We start from the raw sequence: 26,559 nt of genomic DNA on the forward strand, positions 1-26,559 counted from the left end.
CACTACAAACTTTCCTCCATGTAGATGCGGTTCCATTGAGGACCACACGCTGAGTACGGCCGGTCAGCCAGCTACGAATCCATCTGGTGGTGATGCTGTCTAACCCATATTTTTCTATCTTATCGAGTAGTAGGTTGTGGTCTACTTTATCAAATGCCTTACTGAAGTCCAAGTAAATTATATCCACAGCATTCCTCTGGTTCTGCAGGGTCATGGCACATCCTTCCAATCATTCCCCCCTCTTCCCTCCCTTCCCCTTGCAATCGATGGAGATGCAGCCCACACTGGGGCATAAAATTATATTCATGTCTCTTTCACCCAAGAGGCAGAAACTGAAGAAAGAACATTGGTGATAAAAGGGAAATCTGAGCAAGATTGCGTTGGATAAAAGATTGGTGAAAAGGTATTCTGGGTTTTGCAGGAGAAAACATTTGTGGAAACAGTGGCTGCCCAGAGCTTTGATTAGGCTTGCACAACATTTTTATTTATTTTAATATTCATTGCTTGTTTGGGAAGTGATAGGCAGCTGCTGCACGAGGAGGTCATGAAAGGGGAGGTTATTTCAGGAAAATTCATTATTTCTTTCAGTTCCTTTCTTGTTTCAACATTAGGTGTCCCTCCCATTTCCTCAACTATTTATAATGCAATTTTCTGCCAACTCGTAAACTATTTAGGTACTTATTCAGCACATAGGGGATCTTGAAGTAGTTTCCTGACCAACGTAAGCCTTGAAGATTTCCTTCTTTAGTGGGTAATTAGATACCGATTAACCATAATTTAGAACCTAAATAATTGCTTACGTTTCCAAATACAGAACAAGAAAATTAGAGTTTTGAGTAGCAATGGATGTACTCCCTTTGACTCCATTATAAAGTGCATTGGCAATTACAAGCATCATTGGAGGATGTGAAATGAAGGGAAAAAAATAGTCTATTTATAGTAGCCTCTTGATACTTTGGTGTGTGTGTGTGTGTTTGTGTGTGTGTGTATATATATATAACATGCTGTCCCAAAAATAACTCCGTTTTATTGCTTCTGATAACAATGATAGTTATTTTGTTACTTGCACCTGTCTGCTGAATGTTGAAGCAGAGAATAATAATGATGATGATGATGAAATACATACTAGAATTAAATATGGTAAATTAAAACACTATTGGATAAGGAGGTAACCCGTCGCAGGCAGACCCAATGTGTAATCTGGGGGATCTTCCTGCACTCATGGCTTGTGATTGAAGAGGAGGTGGCATCCTTATCTAGGAAAGCCGTTGCACCCATTCTTGCACTGGGACACTCTGCTCACTGTTCCTCATGCCTTCATAAGCTCGTGTCATGTCTCCTGCAATGTGTTCGACATGGGACTACCCTTGAAGAGCATTCGGAAACTTTAACTGGTGCAGAATGTGAAGCACATGTAGTAAATAGTGCCATGCAAGTAACACCTCTACCAGTGGTGGGATTCAAATATGTGAACAACAGGTTCTCTGTGTGGATGCCACTTCCGGAAGTCCATTCTGGGCCTGGGCAACAAAAAAATAGCTACCAGTTCTGAATCCCACCACTGACCTCTACTCCATGAGCAGCTTTGGCTTTCAGTGTGTTTTTGTGTACAATTCACAAATTGTTACCTTTAAAACTCTTTCTGGCTTAGAATCCCTAAGGGACCATCTCTGAGGAGGTGGCCTCCCAAATCAATATCTATGGGGAGAGCACAAATATCATCATAAAGAAGGGCTGCCCTTAAGAAGTTACCAGATCACAAATAGAGCTGGAAGGGACCTTGGAGGTCTTCTAGTCTAACCTCCTGCTCAGTGTGCCAGGACCGATCTGACAATTTGATCTCTAGAATAGGCCTGAATTTTTGTAGGGTTTGGAAAAATAAAGATCCTTTAAAAATAACTGCAGATAAACTCAGATCTTATTTAGTATGCCAAGCAGAATAACATCCCTTTGGAATACATTGCATAGTTATGAGCTGAGGAAATTCACATTCAAAGCCTTTTATTTCTAAATTTCAGCAGTTAGAGTTGTTTATATCTTGATGGTTCACTTAGTTCTCTATGGAGTTGGAGTCTCTAAAGGTTGGTAACAGTCCTAATGGCAGTATTTCACATTCAAACGCAAAACTGTGGATTACAATTGTCCCAGATGAGCCTTCTAAGTCTGGTTTGCTAGCTTATCACAAACCATGATTTGCTATTGTGATAACTACAATAAATCATTTTAAAACTGCTAATTATGATTATATTTTAAACATGGTATTTTGGCACAAGGATTGAAGTGAACCAATTTAAATATTAAGTAGATAAGAAAGGGAAATTCAGGACGTTTTGTCCCTTGATAGATTTTTTTTTTTTATTAAGCAGCTTTGAGTAGTGCCAAGGCATCCGCCCTGTTTGAGCATATGTGCATACTTGGCTGTGTGTGTTCTCTTATATGCAAAATAAAATTTGAGTATCTAGATAAATACAGGTATCTCACTTAGCAGTCTCAGTTGAAACCTACAACTTTATCACTAAGCACCACAGTCCCTAAGAAGAAAATAGCGTGACCACAATGGGCTTTTGATGTCACTTCCCATTTAGTTGTTAAGTGAGATATCATGTGACTGCAACTTGTGATTTTACTTCTGCATTCTCTGTTAACTTATCATAAGCCAGTAGCTAAGCATGCAAATGGCAGGATGCTGTGATGGTCACAATGCAAGGTCTGGTCAGTAAGCTTTTTTTTTTTATACCGTTGTAACTTTGAATGTTCACTAAATGAGAAAGTCAGCAGGCAAGAGAAAGCTGTAGAATAAGGTATTTGTTTATTAATAAATTATGTACAAATGCTGACTGGTTTGAGCAAGAAACTGCATTTTATATTTCCAGCACAATGTAAAAATTTCTCCTACATATTGGAATATGTTCAGTGGTGGGATTCAAATATGTGAGTAACCGGTTCTCTGTGTGGATGCTGCTTCCGGAAGTCCATTCTGGCCTGGGCAACAAAAAATTAGCTACCAGTTCTGGCGAACTAGTGCGAACTGGCTGAATCCCACCACTGAATATGTTTCAGGAATGAGAAATATCTAATGGAAAATGTTCCAAAGTTTAATTTACTTTGCTTAATTTCTTATCCTCGTTCCCAACTTGGAGGTGGCTTCATGATGGCCGAACAGTTTGGTATAAGCTCAAGCAACAAAAAAGAATAGACTGCTTAGGAAATACTTGTAAGTGTAGGCATAGATGTTAGTATAGGTGTAGTATAAGATAGCATAGGTTTAGTACTATAATAAGTGGTAAAGTAGGAAATAAGTTTGTTAGAGTAAACACAAGGAATGGAATGGGATGGGATGGGGTGGAAAAATAGAGTTGGAAGGGATCTTGGAGTTCTTCTAGTCCAATCTCCTGCTCAAGCAGGAGATGGTATACCATTTTAGACAAATGGCTGTTCAATCTCTTCTTAAAAACCTCCAGCGATGGAGCAGTCTGTTTGGTGCTGGTCTCTACCATCCCCCCCCCGAAGGACCTCCTCACACCTGTAAGATATTCTGTCAGAGAATGCGCCCTAGATCTCTCTCTGAAATTATTATACCTAATTGTAGGATCTGAATTTTAGTTTTCATTGGTGGTGGCTCTTTGTAATAATTCACATGTGACTTTATCTTCTTTGTGAAATAAGGAATTGGGATTATAGGTCACGAAAGAAGCAAACATGCAAAGGGTCTGATCTATTATCTTTAACAAGTTTCTCAGTAGTTCTTTTTGTATATTAATTCAGTTATTATAGTTGGTTGATTTCTTGTTATCAGAGACAGAATATTGAAATAAAGTGATAGCTGTGCTAAATCAAAATGAAGTATAGCATGCAACACAGCAATATAACTGTTTTTTTTAAATAGTCCTTTAAGACTCTAAGAAATTAGTCTTACAGTCTTTGTTACAGGAATAGCAAAAAAAAATCTACTGTCTGGAGATGGTGTAGTTATAATTGCCTAATGTTGTCAATAAGTTTTATATGAATTTAGTACTCTCTTACAGTGCTGATCCTTTTAGTACCAGCTTGATTAGTTTTTAATGTCATTGTGAAAATACTAATGCCACCATCAGTTTCTAAATCTAGTGGCAGATCAGATGGAATAGATGATTGATCTGAGCAGAAACAAATGTAAATTAAGTCCATTTAGTTTTAAAGTTGCAAATGGCCAGAAATATTTCTTTCCCCCCTCATTTTGCAAATACTGATTTTACACTGGTGAGAATGCTACCAACAATTGCTCGGTCTTCTCCTAATATAGTAACATTACGGTGGGGGGAAAAATCTTACAAGAATTATAAAGCATTTATATTTTTAAATAATTGTAAAAATTGCTAAAATGCAAATAGATTTTAACAACCCCTGGTCCTTGGATTAGCACCGGGCTGTAGCATGCCAGAAACCGGGTTGTGTATACAAGTGAAGCCCCATCCACAGGTTGCAGGCACTATGTGAAACCACGCCCCCTCTGGTCTGCAGAAAAACCTTTCTCCATGGAACCGGTCCCTGGTGCCCCAAAGGTTGGGGGCCACTACACTATGGAATTATTAATGAAATATCGAACTTAGAATGGAAAGATTTGGCTTTCGATGTTTGAGCCAGATTACATCTTTCATATTATCTGTGGAGTTATAGTGATGATCAAGTAAGAAAACTTGTCAGCTGCCCTGATTTATTTGGAAGAAGAAAGGAATAAAATGTGGTGAAGAATACCTTAAATCCAAAACTCATGTTCCTTAATAAATTACCTTTTTTAAAATCTTCCCTTTTACCCTCATACTTCTTATTTTTGCTTCTTTCAGTTGATATTAATCACCACGTATTTGAACTTTGCCAATGTAAGGTTGACACTGAACTATATTAGGAATGATCTTCCCCAGGAAGTTATTATTATTTTTTACCTCAAGCTCGCTGGCTTTCCAGAACTTGGCCAAAACAGAGTTCACGCAAAGGGCTTTTGATTAGTTAAATAGAGCCATCAAATATTAACTGCTCTTGAGATATCATTTAATTTAAATACGTTCTTCTAATGTTTTTACTATTTTAATGCATGCATTTGTATCGTGGCTATTTTTATTCCTGTAAACTGCCAAGAGTTGCAACACAATGGTGATTTAAAAATTAATAAATCAATGAATCTGTTATCACTCCCATGACTGCTCTCTTAACACAATTAAAATAAAATGGAAACATTTATTGCATTTTCTTCATCTTATGTCAATTTTTGGTCATCAGAGGTTTGATGGATATTGAAATTATATTGAGACTCCATTTTTGTTTCTATATATTCATGATATTTGTCCTTTATATTCTTCTCACATAATATGTATTAATTAACCATATTTTCCTACCATCTAAGTCAGTGGTCCCCAACCTTTTGGGCACCAGGGACCGGTTCTGTGAGAGAGGTTTTTCCGCGGATCTGAGGGGGTGTAATTTCATATGCTGCCTGCATCCCGCGGATGGGGTTTTGCTTATTTGTGTGGCCCAGTTTCTGACCCTTGATCTAAGTAACAAAGCATCTCTATGTGAATTGCATTCTATAAGTTGCATCAGAAACATGGACTTTTTCAAACAGGATATATTTGTGTTTGAGCCAGATTTTGGTGGAAAAAAATGTTCAGGTACTGCCAATTAGATCTATCTTTCATCTCCAGTAAATGATTGTCGCATTAGTCAGTCATCAGCAGAAAACCAGAAGAGCAGCATGTGTGCCTAATCAGCAGCATTCATGTCAAACCTCCGTAATCTGTTATCCTGAGTATCATTTGGTAGATTGCATTTTGTAGCTCATGTTCATCTACTTGTGCTGTTCTTTAGAGATAACACAAGGGTGGACAGTAATATCAGAATGAACATTGAATGAAGGACACTTCTAACTTGCCAACGTTGCAGAAATGTTACTTTAACAATGGAACATTCTGAATTCAATGTTTTCGAAGCAAAACCTAACACAAACTTGTGAAAATAAAATTTCTCTTTGTGGTTATTAGAGTTAGCCTTTTCTTTTATTGAATATACAGAATTGATTGACTGACTGATTGATTGATTGATTGATTGATTGATTGATTGAGCTAGAACAAGGCCCAAAGTAGATGGACTAACAATAGCCCTGCAGCTCAACTAAGTTGCAAATTTCAATAGGCAAGAGTTGTACAATACCTGAGAGGTCATTAAATTCAATCTTCCAGTAGTGGAGGATTCATTATACACTATCTCTTTTTATTGTCCAGCTTACTTAAGTAAGTTCTTGTTCAAAAAATATTTAAGGGATTTATTTTGAAGAACACATTCTTAAGGAATTGCTTCCTGGAAAGTTACTGTCTATACCAGTGATGGCAAACCTTTTAGAGACTGAGTGCCCAAACTGCAACCCAAAACCCACTTATTTATCGCAAAGTGCCAGGGCTGCATCAGCACTGTGGTGCCCTCAGAGGGGGCATGGTGGCGTAGCCCACTGGGTGGGCGTGGCTGCAGTGGTCACAGCAGACTGGGTGGGCATGGCCAGGGCCAAGGCGGTGGGTGCCAGTCCCTCACCATCCCCAGGGCATTCCCAGGGAGGCCAATGCCGCTTGCTCGCTCACTTCCTGCCCTGTCGCTTCCAAATGCCACGTGCTCACTACTCTGGCGAACTCTGCTGGGGCAACAGTGTGCGTGCCCACAGAGAGGGCTCTGAGTACCGCCTCTAGCACGTGTGCCATAGGTTCGCCACCACTGGTCTACACTCTGGAGTTTCTTTTAAAGTCAGTTAATTTATCACATCCTTTCGAGAAGTGTTGAATTCAAAAATACTGACTTGGATGTACAGTAGTTCTCTGACCAGAAATCTTTCATTTTGATCTAATTCTCTTGAGTAGATTGAGTTCTTTTGCATACTCCGAGAACCCTTCTTTGTCTGGAGACAACCTGCATCCCTGCCCCAGCTTGAAACGGTTTCCTAATATGAGTCTAATTAAAGTCATAGGCTCCCCTGTTTATGCTTTCAATATCCATCTTTAAGAACAGGGGCTTTCCCCAAAAGTTCCGAATAGCAGATGGAACCAGTAGGGAGAGTGAACATGCAAATAGAACTATACATTTCTGAAAAGGTGAACCAATCCTTATAATCAGTCTGGTAAATAACACATCTAAGTATAACCTGACATTATTCTTAAGTTTTTGTTTTGTACTACAGAAGACAAAATGCCGGAGATCCAGTGACATATGCATGTGGTTTTGCACAACCAGTTTGATGGAGATAATCGAGGGTTATGTTACAGGTAGTTCTCGGCTTACGACCACAAATGAGGACTAGATGACCTCCAAGGTCCCTTCCAACATTATTATTATTATTATTATTATTATTATTATTATTATTATTATTATTATTATTATTATTAAAATTTCTGTTACTAAGCGACAGGGTTGTTAAGTGAGTTTTGCCTCATTTTACAACCCTTCTTGCTACAGTTGTTAAGTGAATCACTGCAGTTGTTAAATTATTTAACACGGCTGTTAAATGAATCTGGCTACCCCATTGACTTTGAGTGTCAGAAGGCCGCAAAAGTTGATCACATGACACAAGGACCCTGCACTTGTCATAAATATGATTCAGTTGCCAGATGTCTGAATTTTAATCGTGTGACCATGGGGATTCTGCAATGGTCGTAAGTGTGAAAAACAGTCATAAATCTCTTTTTCAGCGCCGTTGTAACTTTGAATGGTCACTAAATGAACTGTTGTAAGTCGAGAACTACCTGTATTTGACTGGCAGTTCTTAATGTCACTAGCAAGCTTATGTTAAAACTAAGCAGAATATCAAAATCAGTTTGTGATGAATTATAGAATTCTGCCTTTAATTTCAAATGCACCATCTAAATGGGTTTACAGGATCTTAGATGTAAGTTAAGAAGTCGTTGGATATTTTGCATAAGATATAAGAATTATATAAATGATTAAATTTGACTGCTTTTACAATATGAACATGTTATTAAAAAATATTGGTCTTGGGCAGTAATTGATCCCAAATTGTGCAGTTACCATGCTATTCTTGAAGATCCCCAAGGTCTTGGGATCAAATGTGAGCATTGGAGGAAATAGAATTTTAAAAAAAAATCTCTTCCAAAGGGAATTTTTGGCCATTTTTGGATTCAAGGAAGAATATTTGGTTTTAATTTGGTTTTAGAGGGGTTTTTATTTTTATTGATATGTGTATCTGTTTTAATATGCTGTGCACCGCCCTGAGTCCTGCGGGAGAAGGGCGGTATAGAAATTAAATTAATAAATAAAAAATAATAAAGTTTTGAAACTTTTAGTCTTCCCTAATTATAATTAAATGTTTAATTATTGTCCATTAAAATCCTCAGTTCCTGCCTTTTATAAATATATCTTTTGACTGATTGCTGAGATGCATTGTATTCTAGTATGTATAGAGGATTTATTTGAACAGGTATTCTGGAACACTAGCTATTCTTCACCTTTAAGGTAAACTTTGAAGATGTCATTATTAATTTTACCCATCAATTCTATCTCTTTATTTTTGGAATAGCAAAAATAATTCACTCCTAGGAAGAGTGAAAAAGTTCTATGGAAATAATTTCCATATAGTCCCTCAAAGTGATTAAGAGCCTCATGATTGTATGTTTTTAAGACTTGGTTCCTTTAATTTACTATCAATTGCTACTAGAGTTCCTCAGAAAGAAAGCTATAAAACTCCTGTGGCATTTTGAACTCAGAAAAGCAATGAATAATTTCATGCAGATATTGCATACACACAAATGTATCTCTTATCTTTCTGACTAACCTTTAAAATAAGTGAAAGTACAGAACAGGAAAGATTGTTTAACAAAAACTGCTCGCGGATGCACTGAGAAGCTTTTTAATATTTTGTGGCATGATTTTATTTTGCTAACTGTTGCTTAAATTATTGTTCTTGGCATGTAGTAGAAAATTTTTTACTTTGTGAATGTAACTCTCTCACCAATAACTTTTGCTATTATTTTGATCTCTGTATATTGGATTAAATAGTGTGCAAATACGGTCATTTATTCCAAGTTTAATGTTGTTGTTTTTTTTAAAAAATGAAGAAAATGTTTGCAGAAAGTTAACGAGATCTCTTAGGTATGTCTGCACTACATCTTGAAAACAGTGTAGATTTGAGGATCTCTAGCACTACAATTCCGAAAGGGTATATGTGTAATCTGCATAATTAGATCCAAGCTCATGCAAAATACTATGGAATTGGTTTATTATAATTTTATTAAAGATTACAACAGTAAAAACTAATACAAACTGAAAAAAAGATAGAGGAATAAAAAGAAAGAGAAGAAGGTGCAGAAAAGAAAGAAAAAATAAAAAATACAAATACAAAGGAAAGAAAAATAAGAGTATAGTAAAGAAAAAGAAAATAAATATATAAAGAAGTGTTCTCAATATTATCACAGGTATAAATTTTAATAACTTGTCACCTTCTTTTAAAATACAACAAATGATATCTTTTCCCCATATCTCACCTCTTACCTGTAAATAAATCCCTAATACCTTGTGATTTCAGTCTTGGTGCCCATTAAGGATTACCAGACATAATAACTCATCTGTTTTAATCTTGATCAAATAAACCAACTTTATATTCCCTCCTTTACTTCTAACAATCTTTATCCTGTAGTCCATTCAAATAATGTCATAGAACTTAATATTTTTCAATTTTTTCTTTGTCCCTTCTCATGAGATTCTTCAAAACTTTAACAAACTTGTTTTGTAAATCCAATACAGTATAGGAAAATTATCCAGGTCACTGTCTTAGTTTATCACTTGTATATCCCTTTTATTTATAGAGGCATCAGCTGGTTTCTTTTGTAGGTCCAGTGTAACATCTTTTTACATGTGATTTTTGTAAACTGTCATTTGAAAATCGACTTTAAACTCAGTTTTCTACCTTGTCAGGTAAAATGTGTTCCTCTTCCAAAATACTTTTTAGATGCAGTCTTGCCATAGAGGCAGATCATTCTGTTGGCACTACTAAAATTAACTTCTGAGTCAATTGTTCAAAAATATCCTTCAATATGTCTAAGAACGTTTTGCTTCATTCTGTAATTGTAAGTCAAGTTTAAATGTTCTTTTCCTTTAATTGCAATCTTTAGTGTCCTCTAGTTCTCTCTGATTATAAAAAAAAATCTCATTTTTTAATAAAAAAAATTGAAACAAATGGATCCTTTATAATAAATTTCAAAATCTCATTTCAGATTTACCTGGACTCTTAATCTGTTTGTAACATTCTAAAATCAAAGTTTTAATCACCCCTTTGCTTTTTATTCCAGAATTAGTGTTTAAAATTATTTATTTATTTTCCAAATTTATATTGCCAACCATCTCATAAGCAATGCAACCATGTTTAGGAGAGAGGCATCTTAGAATATCAGCAGACCCCCTGAGATCTCCAGGCTGTTGACATCACCAGGTCCTAGGGACTTATGAAACATTAACAAGGATGAATATAACTTCACTTTGGGGTAGGGAGCAGAATATTCCACAAATATGGTAGAGAAAGTGCATCTCCTGGAATCCTCCAAGTGTAAGTCCCTAGCAGGCAGTACCTGAAGCATGCCCTCTTTGCAGATCTAATGGGATAGGCAGATGTAATGAGGGCAGAGTGGTTCCTCAGATAACCCAATCCCATGTCGTGAAGGACTTTAAAGGTTAAAACCAACATCTTGATTGGACCCAGAAACAAACTGACAACCAATGCTGCTCACGTAGAATAGCACATGTGTACTATTCTGGAAACATACATAACTGCCCATGTTGCCCATTGCCCACATTGAACCCAAGTTCTTAAATTTGTAGTTAACATTTCTTTTGCTAAAGAAAACTCACCCAACGTCATCAAAGTTGTCTGATCCTAAAGATTCCTAATAGCTAAAAATCAATTCCCCAAAGTAATTGGAAAATAAAATATGCAAACTTAGTTTCTTTTCAAAGGCGCCAACCATGGTTTGAGCAAGTTGGATATTCCCTCATCTCCCAGAAGTCTAAATCTGCTGCAGACCACTATTTTGAGGTTTCCTTGTAAGGAGCAGCTATCAGGAGCACTTATAGATGACCAAAGTCCTCTCCTTTGGTCACTTATAGATGACCAAAGTCCTACTCCCTGGTTCTTCATTCTACCACAGTCATCAGTTTAGCTTTTTGGAGCCGTCTTCAGTCCTCCATTTCCCACGTTATGAAGTAATTTGGGAATCAGTGAATTGTTTTATATTTTTGTACAGGAATAGGGTTTCCGTATACATTAATGGATTCAGATAGCGTCCTTATTTATGCTAGTTAGTCTCAAGCAATAATGACAGGATTTACATTAGACTTCAGGCTCTGTAATATCCCATTTTTCCTAAAAGAGTGAGGAAAGGGTGGGAAAGGCCTTTTTGACTCATTTTCTAAGGCCTTGTCAGTCACCATTTGGCCATGCAGTGAAAGTAGAACAAGAATGCAAAATCTAGATGACAGCAAATAAACATGGAAATTGCTATTTCCTGCCATCTACTGGTAATTTAGACTTCTGGCCACCAGTTCTTACAAATCTAAGCAAAAATTCTAAGCAAAAATGAAAAGGGCAGGGTGGATATGCAGGTGTTTTTTCCTAATTGATTTTATTTCTGTGAATCACAGTTTAAAGATACAACATGCAGTCTGTCCTCTAAGTCTTAAAGGGTAGTACAGTAATAATAGAGCAATCAGTTGTGATGTTTTTAGTTTTTTCTCTATGGAAAGCCTTTTATGTTTCTCCCCTTTTTTTAGTGTGTTACTTTACGTCTCTCTGAATTCTATACCTGAGAATTGATTTTACATTAAAGTGGATGTGTAACTTTCAGTTTCAAAAGCTACTTCATATGTGACAGCTTTGTCTAGTGTTATAGCCTCATCTTTCTAGTAGTCGTTATTAATTTCTCAATTGTTACACAAGCTAATTGTGTCATAAAAGAAAAAACCTTATAGTTGTACTTGTTGGAATGGTAAATATAAAAATTGCATGGTTTCATATTTTAGTCTAGATTGCATATGTTGTGCTACTTATCTATATTATGGTTTAAATGACATTATTATACATTATTATACATTTACCTTGTATAATGTATACCTTATCATATTATACATTATACATTTACCATGTCCTATTTTTATTTAATTAATAAAATTGATTCAATAAAATAAAAATAGATTTATTTAATTAGTACTGGCAGACTCATTTCCCTCTGTACACCTACAATAAGTAAGATAAATCTGGAATCCATCATTGATTATTCAACATTTTGTGTTAAATCGCAATTAGATAGACATGTTACATCAATGAATCAGATTAATGGATTTGTATACTACCCTATCTAGGTAACAGAATGTTGGGTTTTTCACTCTTATATGCATATTTTATTATTGCAACCTTCTGTGAAGTAAATCTGTCCCAAGCAGGAAAGTTTGTAAACTCAGGGATACTATGGCAAACACAGTTCTGAAACTGAAGGATCACAATCCAAAATCCATGTACTTGAAAATAAAGTACATGAAGAATAAAGTATTCACAAACTTTTAAACTTTAATGTAAAAACTTTTTCTCTATATGTCACTTCTCCAATTCTATGTCCAAAATGGTTCCAAAGCATTAATCCACAGAATGCATACCGAACAGACAAGGAGATTTGTTCTTCCACTTGAATATGATTTCTCTTCTTATCACAGAAAATAAGGCCATTTGAACTAGAACTGGATTATCAGATAGACTAACAAAGCTCAGTTTTATGCTGTATGATTTTTCCCAGGAAAAGGTTGGTTTTGCTAATTATGCCAGTAATGGATTCTATATAATAATTATATCTTTAGCACTAAAGGACACTTAGTATGAAGAATTATGTCTTTACAACTAAAGGACATTTTATTCAAAGGTGTTTTTTTTTTGAGACACCCCATAATTCTCTGATTTCAGGACAAAAACTGAAATCACTGCATTCACAAGGAATTGTTGCAAAAAGCCCATTAGAAATGGATGGGATTTGGAAAGTAGCTGCTAGACACGTGAGTGGAGAACGTGGTATGTGAGAAAGGCCTTGAGAAATGGGGCGAAAGGATCACAAATGTGCAGGATTGATTCAGCCTTCCCAGGTAGATCAAACAGGAAAAACAACCAGATGAGCTAATTCTACTTTATTAAAAGGCTACATTAACAGAATCTTTTAAGTCTGCTTTCTCTATAGCCTGTGAAGTTAGTACAGGTTCCTTCTCTTTTATCTGACCATTCCCTAGGCCGTGCGTCTTCACCCTATTTCTGCCTCTTCATCCTACTTCCTTCTTCCTCATATACCATTACATAGGGCCCCATGGCTAGACAGGAAAGTATATTAGTGCTAGTATCATGCCCATCTTATAGTCACCACACTGCCTGCCATTTAAATCCAATTAAAAATGCTGGTTCTCACCTAGACGTAAACATCATCTCTACATTTTGAGGTTCCAGGAGAAGAAGCACAAATTAAAAGTACTCTTGCATAATTTTTGAATAAAGTGGCCTAGTGGGCCCATATAAAACTTTGCCATTCACTTTCCAGTGATACTTTTCAAACACAAGGTTTGGTGAATCAACCTTTGCCATCTCAGTCACCTAAATATGAGCCAGCAGTGTGCTGCCAAAACCCAAAAAGGCTAACACAGTGCTAGGCTGCATTAACAGAGGAATAGAATCAAGATCACGTGAAGTGTTAATACCACTTTACAATGCCTTAGTAAGGCCACACTTGGAATACTGCATCCAGTTTTGGTCACCGTGATGTAAAAAAGATGTTGAGACTCTAGAAAGAGTACAGAGAAGAGCAACAAAGATGATTAGGGGACTGGACGCTAAAGCATATAAGGAACGGCTGCTGGAATTGGGTATGTCTAGTTTAATGAAGAGAAGACGGGGGGGGGACATGATAGCAGTGTTCCAATATCTCAGGGGCTGCCACAAAGAAGAGGGAGTCAAGCTATTTTCCAAAGTGCCTGAAGGCAGGACAAGAAGCAACGGGTGGAAACTAAGCAAAGAGAGAAGCAACCTAGAACTAAGGAGAAACTTCCTGACAGTTAGAACAATTAACCAGTGGAACAACCTGCCTAGTAGCCAGCACGGGTTTGTCAAAAATAGATCATGTCAAACCAATCTCATCTCATTCTTCGATAAAGTAACTAAACTAGTAGACCAGCGAAACTCAGTGAACATAGTATACCTAGACTTCAGTAAGGCATTTCACAAGGTAGACCACAACCTACTCCTTGGTAAACTAAGAAAAGGTGGGATAGACAACATCTCTACCAGATGGATCTGTAACTGGCCAACAAATCATACTTAACGAGTAATCCTCAATGGCACTATATCCACCTGGAGAGAAGTAAGCAGTGGGGTATCACAAGGTTCCGTCTTAGGCCCAGTACTCTTCAATATCTTCATCAATGACTTAGATAAGAGAATAGAAGGAGAACTCATCAAATTTGCAGATGACACTTAACTAGCAGGAATAGCCAACACCCCAGAAGACAAACACAGGTTCCAAAAAGATCTTGACCAACTTGAACAATGGGCCCTATCCAACAAAATGAGTTTCAATGTGGAGAAAAGTAAAGTCTTACATTTAGGCAGGAAAACCCAAAGGCATAAATACAGATTGCGCGAGACCTGGCTCAAAAACAGTAACTGGGACCTTGGAGTCCTAGTGAACGATCACTTGACTATGAGCCAGCAGTGTGCAGCAGCAATCAAAAAAGCTAACACAATTCTGGGTTGTATAGAATTAAGATCACAAGAAGTACTATTACCGCTTTATAAAGCCCTAGTAAGACCACACCTAGAATACTGCAGCCAATTTTGGTCACCATACCACAAAAAAGATGTTGAGAGTTTTGAAAAAATTCAAAGAAGAGCAACTAAGATGATCAAAGGCTTGGAGACTAAAACAGGCCTGGAACTAAGGAGAAATTTCCTAACAGTGAGAACAATCAACCAGTGGAACAGCTTAACCTCAGAAATCGTGGGCACTCCATCACTGGAGATTTTTAAGAAGAGACTAGATATCCACCCTTCTGAGACGATATAGGTTCTCCTGCTTGATCAGGGGGCTGGGCTAGAAGACCTCCAAAGTCCTTTCCAGCTCTACTGTACTGTACTGTACTGTACTGTACTGTACTGTACTCTACTCTACTCTACTCTACTCTACTCTACTCTACTCTACTCTACTCTACTCTACTATACTATACTATACTATACTATACTATACTATACTATACTCTCCAAAGCACCTGAAGGCAGGACAAGAAGCAACGGATGGAAACTAACCAAAGAGAGAAGCAACATAGAACTAAGGAGAAATTTTGTGATAGTTAGAACAATTAATCAGTGGAACAACTTGCCCCCAGAAGCAGTGAATGCTCCAACACTGGAAGTTTTTAAGAAGAGACTGGACAGCCATTTGTCTGAAATGGTATAGAGTTTCCTGCCTGAGCAGGGGGTTGGACTAGATGACCTCCAAGATCCCTTCCAACTTTACTACTACTACTACTACTACTACTGTTGTTGTTGTTGTTGTTGTTATTATTATTATTATTATTATTATTATTATTATTATTATTATTATCTTTATGTAAAACATTTTAGCAAGGTTGATTGGTTTCAACGGTTTTTGTTTAAGGTATAGAAATGTCCAAATATTTTGACCTTGTTGGTGAAGGAAGTAATGCCCTGTTTGACAATTTACATTGGTCACTTTTTCTTAAGATTCATTACTCTTAAGAGTCATTGTTGTCAGCCATTCCGACCCTTGGCCACTCACTCTATATTAAATGTATTTGAGAATTGTATAAAAAAAAAAAGATGAGATGATAATGAAGACTTCAAACTCTAACATGTATGGGAATTTGATTTTTTCCCCTTTCCAGAACTGTGATCTACCCCAGCAAAGTATTGTTCATATTGTTCAGAATCGGCAGAAGAGTGAGAATGAAAATCCCAGGCTCCTCCTATTGAGCAATGGAAGGGAACCCACGAGTCTCACTCGTGTGGATCTTAGTACCAACCTTTTACCGTCTGACTCATTGGGACTTGCTGTGATTTTGGACAACAGAATCCCTATTCCACCTAATAATTCAGGTAAGTTATTAAAGATCAGCTGAACAACATGAATCTACCCATTCAAAATAGACATGTTTGCATTTTTTTAAATTTCTTGTAAAGCTTTCTGTGTAGCTGCAAATTCATGGCATACATGTGCATGATGGGAAAAATGATGACACGGGCCTGATGGCATCATCACACAAATGCCATGCAATGTATTTGCATCAGAGGCTGAAATGCAAATATGCAACATTGGTTAGCTGACAACATTGTACCTGTCATCATTTTGACGTTATTGAGATTGGTCCTGCTGTTGCTGAATTATATTCTTTTCTGTAAAGTTATTAAAATTTAGACACAGTATTTTCAAAATTCCTTTCGCCTCATTATTTTTCTTTTTAACCGAGGCATTTTGTGATGGTTCTAAGTTTACCTGAATTATCTCTTGGAATTGTATAATACCCAAGATCTATTTGGGAGTCACTAGTCCAATATAGTCTTATGCATACATATTTAATTTTCTTTGTTTAATTCTTGTTGTCAACCCAAGAAACAAACTATTTTCTCTAATCTCATCTTACTCTTTATTTTTTTTTAATTAGCAGAGATAGAGTCATTCAGTTCTAGTACAAGATATTGTTTAGAATTTAACAAGAGGTAGATTCTGAAGATAGACGGAAATATTTTAGACTGAACAAAAGAAGTTTACTTGAATCTTCTTGATAGCTACACAGAAGATATTTGGGAAACACTGGAATCTAGAAAATGTATGGATCATTTCATTGAATTAGTTGAGATGTCCTAAAAAAACAAAATTTTACAAATTAGGACTGACTCTAGAGTTATATCACTCAAGCCCAGAAGAAAAAGAACAATGTTATTTAAAGCTATATCTGGACTGAGATTCTTTGGAGTGTCCAAATAGCATGCTGTATTGGCAACCTCATTCCAGCATTGCGTGTAGCTCTTAGCGAGCAACTTGTTCAAACAAGGGCTGGATGTAACTTTTGGCTGCTATCTCCAAACTGAGTTGCTCAATTTATACATCAGGGAAGAACAGAATTGAAACTATTAGACATAAGCATTAGAAAAAACGAATATGAACACATGTTTCCACACCTATTTTAGCCCTCATCTAACTGGTTATTTATTATTCTAACTATATTATTAAATTTATCTATTAAGTAGGATTTTTCCATAGTCATATCAAAACTGCATATTTATATACTCATTTCTTAACATGAATAAGTTATTAGCATTGTCTAATGATTTTTTTTAAAAAAAATTGTACATAGCATCTAATAGGAGGTTCAAGCTGGAACTGAATACAGCTGAGCTAGATAAAGAGCAAAATAATCTCTTGACAGTAGCTTCTTGGAATTACAAGAAGAAAGATTCTTACAAAAGGCTAAAAATTGGTTTAGTTATTGAGCATCTACAAAAAAAAAAATGTTCCGAGACTCAATTTGCCTAAGGCAAAAAAGCAATCCAAATTACTGTATTGCTTGTCACATGTTCAAATTTACACTGTCAAATTACTTTCAGGTCAAGAAACAATATGATGCTCATTTCTTCTTACTGATTTTAATATTGCATTGATCTGAATATTCAAGACCTGTGGGTTTTATTTGGTGGGGGAAGGAAGAAGTAGATATCTTTTTCTTGAGAACTCCATCAAAATGGGAGCACTGATCCATCTAAAGGGCCTCGGGTAAAGCATGCATTTCTGTTGTGATATAGTGCAATGGGAGCAGCTATAAACGCTCAACAAATGAACCATGTATATATCAACAGCACAGTTGCTGCTGTGTGTGACTGTTTTCATCTTCCTTCGTTAAAAACAGGATGCCTAAGAATTTATCCTCTCGTATCCTTAAGTAAATCCTTAAGTTCAGTACAGAGAGGGTTATTTGTTAGAACAAACATTTCAAATGAAGAACTTGCTTGTTTGTACTAATCTTGCATGGATTAACCAACATTTGAAGGATTAAAAGAACATGATGGATTGCAATTAAATCAACGCACATCCAAGCTTATTGGTCTGAAATAATCATTTCAGGAAATAGGTGAATTTTCTTCAGTACCCATATTATATTGGGTCATCTTCTGAAGTTTTATCAAGCTGTAGGTTTAGTGATAAGCATTTTTTTTCATAAATCACATGTTTTTTTCCCCAAGATAGTGGCCACAAGAAACAGAAATATATAGTATGTGCATTTTTTCTTTACATTAATATGATCCAGGTTGATAAATTGCAGTTCTTTTTCATCAGCGAAAGATCATTTGATCTCTGAATAAAAAGATTAATTTGTTCAATACCGAACAGATTAAACCTACTGCTTGTAAATATAAGAACATAATCTTTGGGGATTTTTTTTTTATTTCTTCTTCAAGAAAGAATAGAAGAATCCCTTTTCAGCTAATAAAATAACATTAAAGAACTGAGAAGGCAAAGAAAAGATATGAGGATTGTGTGTGTGTGTGTGTGTGTGTGAGAAAGAGAGAGAGAGAGAGAGAGAGAGATATGAATTTGAGGTAAAGGAATTAGGGTTGTCCATTTTAAGCAGAAATAATCATCTCATGCTCACAGTTTATTAGCGTCAAAGATTCTTCATTCATTAGTGGTATTTTGTGCTCTTGAAGAATGCTTTTATTTTAAAGTATACAGTTCTTTCGATAGCTGAATCTATTTTATTTTCTATATTCTGCCCTATACAGAGACAGTTTGGTGCAGTGGTTAAGTCATCAGGTTGGAAATTGGAAAACTGTGGGTTCTAGTTCTACCTTAGGCATAAAGCCAACTGGGGACCTTAACCAGTCACTGTTTCATAATCCTAGGAAGGTCACTTCTAAAATGTTGCCAAGAAAACTGCAGTGACTGCTCCAGTGACTTGACTGTCAGGAGTCAAAATTGACTTGAAGGCATAAAAAAAAATCTGTCCTGTATTCTGACTGATTCACCTTTAAATTTGATATTTATTTAAATATTTAAATTAAAATATACACATACATTTTCATACAGTTTAAAAATCTGTGTCCTTATCTCCAAACATTAAATTTGTACACTGTTTTCCATAAGGATACCTATGTTATATGCTGCTTTTTGAAAACCTTAATGCATTAATAGAAACAGATTGTTATTTTCATTACATGTCATGTATATGGCACCTTGCATGACACTTGATTCAAAATGACTCTATTAATACTATTCCAATTCTATTTTTAACAAAGCAACTATAATAAGCATTATCTGCAGTACTTTAACTAAGCAATTGTTCTACATTCTAGGAATTATCCTATTATATAAAAATGCATTTAAATAGATCCTGATTTCTTCCTGTGGCAGCGAAAGATGTACAAGATTTATCTTTTTCAGGGAAATGTCTATTTGTTGAAATGCTACATTTAGAAGCCATATTTCTTTTCAGCTCTTAGAGACAAACTGTTTTCCATTCCAAGGCATAATATTTTATTATTCTTGGGTTGTGCGTATCTGGGCAATGTGCCACACACAGAGCCAAAATCGGGCCTTCTTAAATTTTGTGTGGTGGGAAATGATATTTTATAAAGTAAACCTCATTTTAATTAACTAGCTTCTATTATTAACAAGTGACAAGTGAAAATAGGAAATACATCTATATCTATTGATATGTCTACAAAAAGTATTTTTATAAAATTGTTGAAAGTAGCCATGTTTATGTCTTCCTTTATTAAAACTTAGTACTTTTGCTTTGCTCTCTGACATACTTCTAAATCTCATAATTTGTGTCCCCTGTTGACCTTCTAGAAAGACTAGAAAGTGCTTTTGTAAGACATTAGCATAATGGAATCTCTTTAAAATAAAATGATAAATTGAGTCTATTTCGCCAAATGGAATGCAGACTTTGTAATTTATTGCAGTCCATGCTAGTGCTGGGAACCTCATAATTACAAGGGTCCTATTTCCCATTTCGTTCAGTTTTTACATGCTTGCCAAAGAGATCAATGTACTTTTGAATCAGGCCTGAAATTCTTTGCAAGATTCTCAGCTAAATTGCCAGTGATTAAAACATCTCATAATTTGACAAGATTTAATTTGCATCTCATTTCTTAACTGGGATTGTTTTTGGTGGAAAGGTAATAGAAGACCACTGTGATCATTTTTTTTGTTTATGTGGAAGAATAAATTTGCTAGCCTTTTGCATTTTTATCCTCCTGTAACATGTATGACATGTATAACATGTAGTTCTTCTTACAATCATTCATTTAGTGACCGTTCAAGGTTACAATGTCACCGAAAAAGTGACATTTTATTTTCGAATGTTGCCACATCCCCATGGTCACATGATCAAAATTTGGACACCTGGCAACCGGCATATATTTATGATGGTTGCAGTGCCCTGGGGTCATGTAATTACCACGTGTGACCTTCTGACAAGCAAAGTAAGTGGGAAAGTCAGATTCATTTAACAACCGTGTTATTAACTTAATAACTCTGGTGATTCACTTAACAACTATGGCAAGAAAGGTCTTAAAATGGGGCAAAAATCACTTAACGATTGTCTTGCTTAGTAACAGAAAGGTTGGGCTGAATTGTGTCCATAAGTCGAGGACTACCTATAATGGAAGGTGCAATTAATGGCAAATCCAATCTCCAATAGACAAGCAGGGTTCTGGAATATTTTGCATGGCACTTTCATTTAAGAATGGAAGCAGTTCGTATTGGTAATCCTGCCTGATAATGGGCCACTTAAACTGCCTTGGGTGCTTTCAGTGTTTTGTGAGAGTTTCAAAGACTGGGATGGTTTCTGCCTGAATCAAAAGATAGACAAGGAATTGTCTTAAATTACAGCAGCATACAGATCAAGAGGGAAGATTCCATTAAAATGTGTCTGACCTAGAATCAGGAATGCCCCAAATCTACAAAAATGCAGGAATCTGGGCATGAGAAGTTGGGGAGGTGACAATAGGAGTATTATGATGTCATGATCTAATTAATAAGGCTTTAATTAATGAAGATAGTATACAAGTACATAATTTGTATGATGATGCATATGTTGTTACCTTGTCATTGTGTGTGTATGTCTGTCTCTCTCTGTGTGTGTATAGATAGAGAGATAGAGAGATAGAGAGATAGAGATAGAGATATTCCATACAATCTAAGATTGTTCCTTTAGCTGTGGCTATACCAACTCATAGGATTGCCCATTTTAGCTTATGAATTTCATTCTTTTCTAAAATATAATATGTATATATTTTGTCCTAACTAGTTTCAGATTAAAGAAAAAACATTGCACTATAGTTTCAAAGGAATAAACTTGCTAATTTTTTTTCTGATAAAGCAGCAAGAACTTTAAACTTTCATAACAAGCAAGAAGAATGAACCAAAAATGCCCCATCCTCAGTATTTCTTTCTGTAATATCATTCTAAGTCCTTTGGTCTTGCATAGGAGGGTTTTGCATTACAATAGAGCAGGAGTTGGGAAACTACAGCCTTTGGACCAATTTGGCACAGCATGGTCTGTGGGATAAGAATATCGGGCAGGTGAGCAGCAGCAAATCACCAAGCCTGAAATTCATCCTAGCTTCCAGAGTGAAGAGTGGAGCTAGGGGAGGTGCATCGGGGGAGGGGGAACTTATCAACAGCCTCTTTGTTGGTGGACCAGCACCATCCTTGGCCAGCAGACCTATTAGCCATGCCCATGGAGGGCCAGGATTTGGTCCTTTACAGAAAAATGTTTGCTGACTCTTTCCATAGATCATTGTCTATGAGAAGTTGTCATTCATCTTTCCTTTCCTTTCTGAATCAGACCACAGATGCTGTGGATTTGGGGTTGATTTTTCAGCATTCACAGAATCACATAAACACTGTTGACTTTTGGGAGTGGGTGTATCAACTGACTTACAGTAAACACACACATGTTCACAGCAAAAATATAATTCTAATTGTGGTAAAATAAGTTCTTTACTGTCAGTCCTGGTTAATAAAATTAATAACAGAAAATTATCACTGCTATTGCCTGAGCACACAATTAAATAATCAATAGGATTTGGAGAATTAAGCTCATAAATTGAAGATTTGGACTAATAATAGTGTGGGAAGAAGCCAGAGAAAGAAATATTTTGGGGAATATTAAAAAGGCAGAATATATTTCCCCAAAGGAATAATGGAGAAGATCTTTAAAAAAACAGAAACCAGCCCCCAGAAATCATCCTCAGCTCCTAGGCAGAGGCCAGCTTTTAGAAATGCAAATTCAATAATCCATTCAGGAAGCTAGAAATTAGGAAGACAAAGACACCTAAAATCTACCTAAATTCTAAGGACACCTAAATTCTAAGGACAAAAGACGTAATAGGATTAACCCACCAATTCAGATTCAGATTCAGGGCAAATTCAGATTCAGGGCAAAGTACGTGACACAGGAAATATAAAGCCTCAGACAGGAACAGGAAACAACCTCAAGAGCCCCAGAAGGTATAAAATCCCACAATCTGCTCCATGTGGTCAGTTTTTCCAGAGCCATCTCTCTGTCTGGCTCTCCTCTTCAATAAACTACCACCATCTTTCTAAAGCAGTCTCCATGTTGTTTATTCCCGGCTTGGACTGGACCCTGATGAAGATTTTTCTTTCAACAATAGATCTTGCTTTTGAAGTTCCATAATTTGTAGACTATTTCTAGGTCATCTACTATTTCTATGTCATCATTTCGTACAAAATTCTAACCAGCTGGTGGACATCCTTGTCTTTCTTCTAAATGACCTTGAAAGACCGCCAAACCAATTGCTTACTTTCTTTATTGGTGCTGTGGTGTGAATCTATCTTTCAATGCCTGTGATACATCATAGATCCATTGATACGCAGATGTCCTCTATGACAACTGTTATGAATATTTAACACCATTACAATTTATTAACGGTTTATAATACCATTCATAACATACTTACTAATTTATAAGCATGTCTATGGCTTTTATGTTCCATCAAGTATTTATCACTGACCCTTACGAGGAAGTGTTACAGATTTTTGTGAATAATTTATATGTTAATATAAAATTTAATGCTGCAGATTTCTGTGGAGGCTGCATTAGGCTTCATGGCATTTATTTTGTTTCCCACATGACTTATTTAGCGCAATGATTCTTCAAAGCTCTTTGATAGTGGTTTTGAAACTCTTTCCTTCCCCCGCCCCCAAATAATTTGTTATGTGGTTCACCATAATCTAATTCCACTGGGAGTCTTTTTTCTTTCCAGAAAAACTGCAGAATATTTATACAGCGTTAACTAGTGGTATCCTCAACACAGCATTAGACTAAATAAATTTAAGGTTCTCCTCAAACAGTGTGAGCCTCAATCTTTTCCTCCTTAGTCTATGGTAGGAGTGTTCGTCCTTGGCAACTTTAAGACTTGTGAATTTCAGTTCCCAGAATTCCCCATCCAGCCATGGTAGTCAAAGATCACAGGGTTGGGCATCCTGGCCTATGGTATTATATCATGACCTTCATCCCAATGCTGTAACTGAGGATCATTATTATGTGCTTTTTGTGACCAATTGATTGCAATATTTATTAACATATATAGCAACCTTCCCCAGATTTATGTTTGATGACAATCCCCAGTCCAATCTTTGAAGACAGCATGAAACCTAGTTAGAATATTATGAAAGACCAAATCTAGACTATTAAGTCATTTGTTGACCCTACTTAAGGAGAAAACATGCAAACCTATATACATAAATACCCTTTTTCTCCCCTCCGCCCTGGGTAGATTCATTTTTTTGCCTCCCAGGATCAAAAAGTGATGTAACAACATAGCCTTAAAAGATGATCTTTGCCTCTGCCTGGGGCGTGGCGGGATGGGGAGGAATTAAATCTATCTCATATTTCTTGACAGATATGCCGTCATAAGTCAATGACCACCTGTAGGTTTCTTGGTAAAATATAAGAAGGGTTTCCTGTTATCTTCTCCCATGCCGTATGAATCGATGCCCTTGCCATTATTATTAAAGTGATCATCTGCCTCCAATTTCTTCCTATATTGCTACCGCCTATTATAGGCTCCAGCTTGCTTTAGCTGTGCAGCTGGTATGACTTTCACCTCTAGCACCCTAGAGCACAGCCTGATAGGATTATACTCTCTTGACATAGATTCTCAGTGTTCTTCAGTCTTCCATCCCAGGAACCCCTCTGGCCACAATAAACAAGCACTGCATGACTTGAGTAGGTTGAATTAAATAAGCCGTACATAGAAATATAGGTAGTCATCAACTTACAACCATTCATTTAATGATCATTTGAAGTTACAACACCATTGAAAAAATTAACTTATAACCCTTTTTTTGCACTTACTACCCTTGTAGCATCCCAGTGGTCATGTGATCAACATTCAGTTGCCTGGCAACTGGTGTATATTTATGATGGTTGCAGTGTCCTGAGGTTTTGTGATCATCTTTTGCGACCTTTTGACAAACAAAGTCAATGGGGAAGCGAGACTCACTTAACAACCCTGTTACTAACTTAACAACTGCAGTGATTCATTTTACAACTATGGCAAGAATTGTCATAAAATGAGGAAAAATTCACTTAACAGCTGTCTTAGCAATAGAAATTTGGGCTCAATTGTGGTCATACATCAAGCACTACCTGTAAATGTAGGACAAGTCCAAAATATTAAAAAGACTGCCAGGATTGTCTTGTGCAGTTAAGTTTTTTCTTTTTTGAATTACTAAAGAAAGTGCAGGATACCCCATTCCAAATGGGACAATAATATTTGTATGAGGTGTGTTAATTTAGGGTCCTGCTAAAGTTTTATATTCATTGCTTCTCTCACAACCTGGACTTTGTATAGGAACAAAGAGTTGTATTTAAACTGCAGGCACAGTGGAACACACTACCTGGACACCAACATATCAAAGAGCATTGTGGGAACAAAGTGTTAAAGTTTTACTCTCTAGCTAACATTTGGCTTGAGAACAGGCAATACCTAGTTTGGACACCTGTTAGTAAGTGAGAAAGAAAAAGTGCAAAAGCCTAATAGATTAATCGTTTAGCCTAATAGAAAAAAGGTTGTGGGAGGGAACTACCAAGTTCCAAACTACTAGGTCTTATATATCAGTCCTATGCCTTAAAGATGGTGTTGGGCGAATATAAACAATGAAATAGAACATAGGAATGGAACTAAAATCTTGGATAGAAGTGTTCATTCTTCATAAAAATTGTTGTCCCTTGGATTGTTAAGAGGAAAACTTAGTAAAAAAGTGCTGAAAATTGCATTGACTAAAATGCTGCCTAAAGCTTCTAGAACTATGGCCTTGACTTTGGGCCTTGACCCAGTTGCCTTTAAAGCAGCGCCAAAGACCTGGCTTTGCCCAGAGGCACAGTGATTAATTGTGTCTGTTCCTCACCTTTACCCTTGATGTCTTGATGAATCTTATTCATTGTTCCTAGTTTATTGTTAGTATTGTTAATCCTTTCCCAACCGAGCAGTCAATAACACAAACACACAAAAACAATGTAGAACATTAGAACCTTAAAATATATTATTTTTATATTTGATTTTTACATTTATATCATTTTTTTTAAAAAATGCTATTTTTTCTCTTGCCAAACCCCCAACACTGAACATATAAATGGAATGTTATTTCAGTTGTACTCGTATAACCATGAGGAAATTTACGCATGATAAGAAACTTGAGAGTATACACGATGCTATGTAAGAAGGAAGTAGGGTGAATTGTGTCTGTGGGGTATAGATTAGAAAAATGCATGAGCTCATATACCACTAAGGCTAATATAATAATACTAATAGAGAGAGGTATGAAAAAAGGAAGTGTGATTAATGTGTCATTCTGTTCATATGCCGTTCTCCATGCATATTGCTTTATTCTATCTGTTATAATATACAGTATAAGATTCAAGGTCTATGGCATGCAGGTAGCTACATAGAGCTGATATACTATATACTATTCCTGCACTGTGAATGGAAGAAGATTAATAAGTATAATGTTTGACTTTATATATGATTTTCTTGATTCCACATAAAGAGATTCTAAGCAATATATATTAGTGCAAATACTTGAATATTCCTATCAGCACTAATATTGGTTGCTAGAATATTGAATGTCTATACTATAGAATAATGATGGTTGTAAGTTGGCTTCCAAAGAAGGTAACAAGTCATATTATTCTGGCATATTAGAAAAAATGTATTTATTTTCTACTAAAAAAATCTATGTATTTTTTTTTACTTTGGCTTTATGTCAGCATTTTTGGATGAGAAATCAGTTTCGTTAAATCAACAAATATTTGACATGCACTGTAAGATTATCAGTTTATTCTTCACTAGATCATTTGGTTACGCCTAAAGTACATTTTATTTTGCTGCAGTCTAAACACGGAGTTTGTATTTCTCTGTCTTGTACTACAGGGAGTAAAATGCAAATAGTTATATAAAGTTCCAAGAAA

At 36.1% G+C, this 26,559-nt stretch overlaps 1 protein-coding gene across 1 annotated transcript in view; it reads left to right on the forward strand.

Moving 5' to 3' along the window:
- The window catches only part of LOC107292233 (E3 ubiquitin-protein ligase parkin-like), a gene marked incomplete at both ends in the record, with an annotated part of 106,499 nt that overhangs the window by 68,455 nt on the left and 11,485 nt on the right, over nt 1-26,559 (forward strand). The window contains one exon of the mRNA XM_015821306.1: nt 15,946-16,156. Coding sequence (XP_015676792.1) covers nt 15,946-16,156 — 211 coding nt within the window. The remainder of the gene's footprint in view (nt 1-15,945; nt 16,157-26,559) is intronic.

Source organism: Protobothrops mucrosquamatus, unplaced genomic scaffold, assembly GCF_001527695.2.
Source record: "Protobothrops mucrosquamatus isolate PMUCROS unplaced genomic scaffold, P.Mucros_1.0 scaffold1299, whole genome shotgun sequence".
NCBI classification, from domain to species: domain Eukaryota; kingdom Metazoa; phylum Chordata; class Lepidosauria; order Squamata; family Viperidae; genus Protobothrops; species Protobothrops mucrosquamatus.